General features: G+C 38.9%; 1 protein-coding gene across 1 annotated transcript in view; it reads left to right on the forward strand.

Moving 5' to 3' along the window:
* The window catches only part of rab14l (RAB14, member RAS oncogene family, like), a 17,665-nt gene that overhangs the window by 2,860 nt on the left and 9,577 nt on the right, over window positions 1-5,228 (forward strand). Inside the window, exons 2-3 of the mRNA XM_016469069.1 lie at window positions 1,551-1,609; window positions 1,682-1,735. Coding sequence (XP_016324555.1) covers window positions 1,558-1,609; window positions 1,682-1,735 — 106 coding nt within the window. The 5' untranslated portion in view covers window positions 1,551-1,557. The remainder of the gene's footprint in view (window positions 1-1,550; window positions 1,610-1,681; window positions 1,736-5,228) is intronic.

Raw genomic sequence — 5,228 nt, forward strand, 5'->3', positions numbered from 1 at the left:
GCCTGTGAGCTTCAGTGTAAATATTGCGTCAATATCAAATTAATTTGAGCGCGATTTAAACCCGGATGATTGTAACGACTCTAAGTTCGTCTGCCTTGGGAAAGCTAGCGTGTCTCCGACATAGTGATAACACTCGTTGCCTTCTCTAGTGAAGCTCAACCAGTTCTCGTCCCATTCGTTGATATTTGTGATATCACAAATCCCGGAAAATATGCGTTGTAGTCCAAACGAGTCGTTCGTTGTAGTTTTTAAAAAGTGATTTCTGTTAAATAAAATATCTCTTTTTGAATTGGACTCTGAGCTTTGTAACTTTGCAGGTCTTTTTTATGCTCAACATTACAGACTAACTAAAGTTGAAAAAGGGAAAAAGCATAATAGGACCCCTTTAAGAACTGAAAGTTCACACGGAAATCTAATGTCAAAGCATTCTGGTGACTGTACATATCAGACTTATTGTTTTAGGTTTGTATTTCATAAAGTGTCTATTTGTATACATTTGTATTAATTCAACACATACATCAATAGACTAATACTCAAAAATATAGGCCTGCAAACGTCAACTCTGTAACATACATTTGTTGTAAGAAGTGAGTCTAAAATGGACATACAGCACATTTACTGTCAGCGCTGGAGTCATGTGACATTTCATGTGCTGTTATTGACTTCAACATCGGTCACTACAAACAACAGCGCCACCTTCAGGAACAACAGACATTCAGTGCTGTAGTTTAGAAAACCTCGCTCTGAACAGACAGAATCTGATATCAAGCCTTTATTGAACTTATATATCTCAAAGACCTGAAAATTTTATGATTGTGAACATAATGAATTACATGAAGCCTGTTAGAAATGAAAGAGTCTTCCATTGTTTTTGATCAGATGTCGTCACTCCAGGCTGACACTCGTGTGCTGATTGAACGGCAGCGTGTGACTTCTGTGATTTGACTGTCAGGCATGTTATCGGACTGTTAATGCTAACAGTCTTGTTCAGAAAGTTGCTTAATGCATGTTTTTCCAAAAGAGTTCACTGTAAATGTTAGTAAAGTAACTATACAGTGTAATGTAAAATAATTATAAATAATAGACAGTTGAATCACATTGAATGGGTCAAAAACAATGGGAATGTGGTCTATAAAAACTCTAGTAGCGCTGCACAGTTTGGGGGGCAAATATACTTAAAAAAATATATAGATTTTTCTGGTAAAAATTGCAAATTATTTATAAAAATTATTATAAATGTTGTTGTTATTAAATTAAAATAAAAAATTACTGTTTTAATGTTTCATTGTAGAATTAAAAATGAGGAATTACTGCATTTAAGAAAAATAATACAATCATTTTATTTTACATTACTGTAAAATTACAATACGAATATTTATGACTGTCTTAAATTTTTCATTTTCAAGTGCAAAACCATAGCACAGGTTTCAACATACTTCAGAGCCGCTTGAGAGGTTACACAACTCACGAGCTGGACAAACACGTGTGTCTGTGTAACTGTGGTCAGCTGTATGCTAACGATCACGTGTGTGTGTGTCTGTCTGTTTCAGAGCGGCAATGGCCACTGCACCCTACAACTACTCCTACATCTTCAAGTACATCATCATCGGTGAGTGAATCAGGAGCAGTGAAGCGTTCAGTCGTGTGTTGTCAGGCTCTCATGTCTGCTCTCTCTCCACAGGAGACATGGGCGTAGGGAAGTCCTGCTTACTGCACCAGTTCACAGAGAAGAAATGTGAGTATGAGTGATTGTCAGGCTTTTCCTTCAGCATGTTAAACGCACTTGATGCAGATCAACATCCTGAGCCACACAAGCGAGCCTTGTGCTCTAAACAAACAGCCTCTGCAGTGTTTCCCACAGGATTTTGTGAGACTGGTGGGTGGTCCTCGATCCCTCTAGGGGGGTCTGCCAGTGGCTGGTGAATTGAGAAAATTTACCGGCCATAAATATTTTTTCTTGCCATGAAACTGTTTTTGCAAAAAACGGGCAGTTGCTACTACTACAACAACTAAATATATTTAATAAAAAAAGCCATTTGAAATTAGAACCAACCACTGCATTTTAATCAAGATACAAAGTAGGGCTGCACGATAAATCGCATGCAATATTTAACGTGCATCTTGTCAGAAATCCGGTTCTGTAATCAGCGGTAAATCTCCATCACGTGCGTGCTTTCACATTGAGCAGCATTAACTACACAGAGCCGTTGTTCACTGACGAGCTGCGCGAAAAATCGCGCGAATATGAACGTTGATTACAGAACCGGCTTTACTGACAAGATGCGTGTTAAATATCGCATGCGATTTATCGTGCAGCCCTAATACAAAGATAAAACCTGCATGAAACAAAAACAGACAGGCTGAATGAGAACGCAAATTCACTATGACAGCAGGTGGCGCTTATGGATCAGCAGTGATAATAGGGGAAAAAATGCCATCGAAACTTTTGTGAAGTCAGTTCCCTTCAGAAATATATTCATATAAACCCCCACCCCAATATTTATATTTGTCTTCCGAACAGTGAGCTTGCTGTACCTGTACAGTATTTTCTCTGTGCGCGTCTGTTAATTTTAGGCCATGCTTGCAAGCGATAAACCCTTGAGCTTTTATTTTGGCGGAAAACTCCAGCTTCTGTGAAAACAGGTTTACAAACATTACTAATTTAATGAAATACTGTAAACATTAGCCCATTAAAATGTTGAAAATTATGCAAATGTGCAAATTATGTATAACTGGTGGCCGTTGCGTTCCCAAATGCGCTAAACTCACAGCACATTCAATAATGGAGTTCACTGCATTCACTGTGAACGGAGCCGCTCTGAGACACGGAAAACACCTGATCATGAGCTGATCGCGTGTGCAAAATGCGCGCTTCACTTTGAAACAAGCAGCGCAAACAGACTTGATAAGTCATATTACGCTTTTGGTTTTAATTCGTTTGACGGATACTTGCCAAAGCAATGACGTGAAACACAACGTTAAAGAACTTTTATGTTATAGGAGAAGTATGAATTAGGGATGCTCCTATACTATACAGGCCGATACTGATGCCGATTCTGATGCTTCAAGCTTTATATAGACAGTTTCGTCGCCCAAAGTTAACTTCCGGTCTGTGTTTGTTTATCAGTCTGGCTATGGCGCCGGCTACGAACGCAGTCAAAGTTAAGGTGATGAGTAGACTGAAGTTGGGCTTAGGTGGTTGTGCTGTGGGATGTGTTTTCCATACATTTATTTGTGGCGCTTGCCACAATATCAAAACTGACCGATTTTCCAAAAGGCTTCGTTGAATAAACATAAGCACGTACTGCACATTTAAAAATCAAAACAAGGCGCAGGTGTTTTTATCACTATTTCTGAAGGACGACTATCTTTAGAAAATGTTCGATGTCATTTTCATTTCATCTTGCATGTTATATGCCTTTGTTATTGATTCTATTTGGAAATAGTAAACTGTGGAGGACAAAATAAATATTTAATTAAAAAAAACATTTAAACTCCTAAAAGAACTAATTGAAGTAGTTTGATGCAACTCGTTAGGTTTAGTTTAACATTGTCCAATGTTAGAGAGAGGACAAAATAAATAGAAACATTTAAACTCTAACATGGAGAAGTCTGATGTAACACATAAGGTTTAATACTGTCCAATATAAGACTGAAGAGGGAAAAAGAAATAGAAACATTTAAACTACTGAAAGAACAAAACGGAGTAGTTCGATCACGGTTATATCCACGGGCGCTGCGGATAATCTGCGGGTCGGGTAATAAAAAATGTATTCTGATTATTTGCGGGTGGGTGGATAAAATAAATCGTAAATGATGCAAATATTAACTACATTTTTTTTTTATAATTTTTTTTTTCATGAGGCAGACGATTTTGTGTGTGTGTGTGTGTGTTCGTTCGCCTGATCGGGAAGTTGCAGTGACAGAAACGGCATTCAAGATAAAGTTTGAAAGGAGTAAAGCCTGTGTTAATGCTATTGAGTAGGCTAATATGGCCAAAGATATTTTGTTTTTTAAATAAATGTTAATTTAAAAGCAGCCCACGATCAGCGTATTGTTACCTTTACCCCTTACGGCTCCGACGAGGTTTTGTTCCGTCCTTCATGCTGTGCCAACTCACAAAAGGCTATTTTTAGCCAAGCAGCGTGGAGAGCAGCTTCAGAAACACAAGCACTGACTAGAGCGGCCGCGATCAGCTCCGGTTCCCGTGGAGCTGTAACGCGCCGCAGACGTGTGCAGTGATGCGCAGATCAGCTCTAACGTCACTGAATCTACTGTTAAAAATGAGCCATCCATTCATCATATCATCATGCAAAACATACACGACAAATAGTGAATTTTTCATTGTTTCTCGAAACGTCATAGCATTTCCACACCGGCGATGACATGACTGTAGCGCCAAATCATTTATGTCCCCACGCATCATGTACATCATCACGCGTTGACGTCATCAAATTGCGATCGGTTTGTGAGATCGGCCAAGTTAGTGAGTATCGATCGAGTCATAAAATGTGATTATCGGCCGATACCGATCTCTGGCCGATCGATCGGAGCATCCCTAGTATAAATATATCTTCGGTTTATTATGAAACTGTGGCGGGACAGATTAGACTGGGAAACACAGTCTAGTTAATGAATGGGAAACACTGCTCTGACTCCTGATGTTTCACACTCACAGAGAGTTTGTGTGAAATGACCAGCCTGTGACGGCTTGTTTAAAGAGGTCATAACACATTGTTTATTATTTATTGTTATTTGTATTGTTGTTTTTTTGCGTCATCACGGCCCGTCTCTGATCATCTGAATGAAACACAGCTTCTCATTTATCATCACCGTCATCAGCAGATAGTATGGTGATATGGGTTACATGAGGGTTTGCTGACAGTCCAGTAGAGTTTTAAACATCCAGTCATTCACTAATAGTTTCAGTATGGTATCTTCACACGGAAGTGTGCCCAACAAACATATAATCTCACACTAATGGGAATTCATGCAGATTCAGACACACTTTCCTAATGCTGACATCCTTCTGAAGTTCCTCTCAGTGGTAAGATTTGAGCTGTTTTTAAGTTGACACGGTGTCCTACACACACACTGAGACACGCCACAACGGTCAAGGACTTCTGTGACTGTCTAGTAAGTTTACATCAAGAGTCAATTAAAGGGGTCATATGATGCTTTTTTAAAGATCATTATTTGGTGTATTTGGTGTAACAGAATATGTTGAC

This window comes from Sinocyclocheilus anshuiensis, unplaced genomic scaffold (assembly GCF_001515605.1).
Source record: "Sinocyclocheilus anshuiensis isolate Anshui unplaced genomic scaffold, SAMN03320099.WGS_v1.1 scaffold1045, whole genome shotgun sequence".
In the NCBI taxonomy this organism is placed as follows: Eukaryota; Metazoa; Chordata; class Actinopteri; order Cypriniformes; family Cyprinidae; genus Sinocyclocheilus; species Sinocyclocheilus anshuiensis.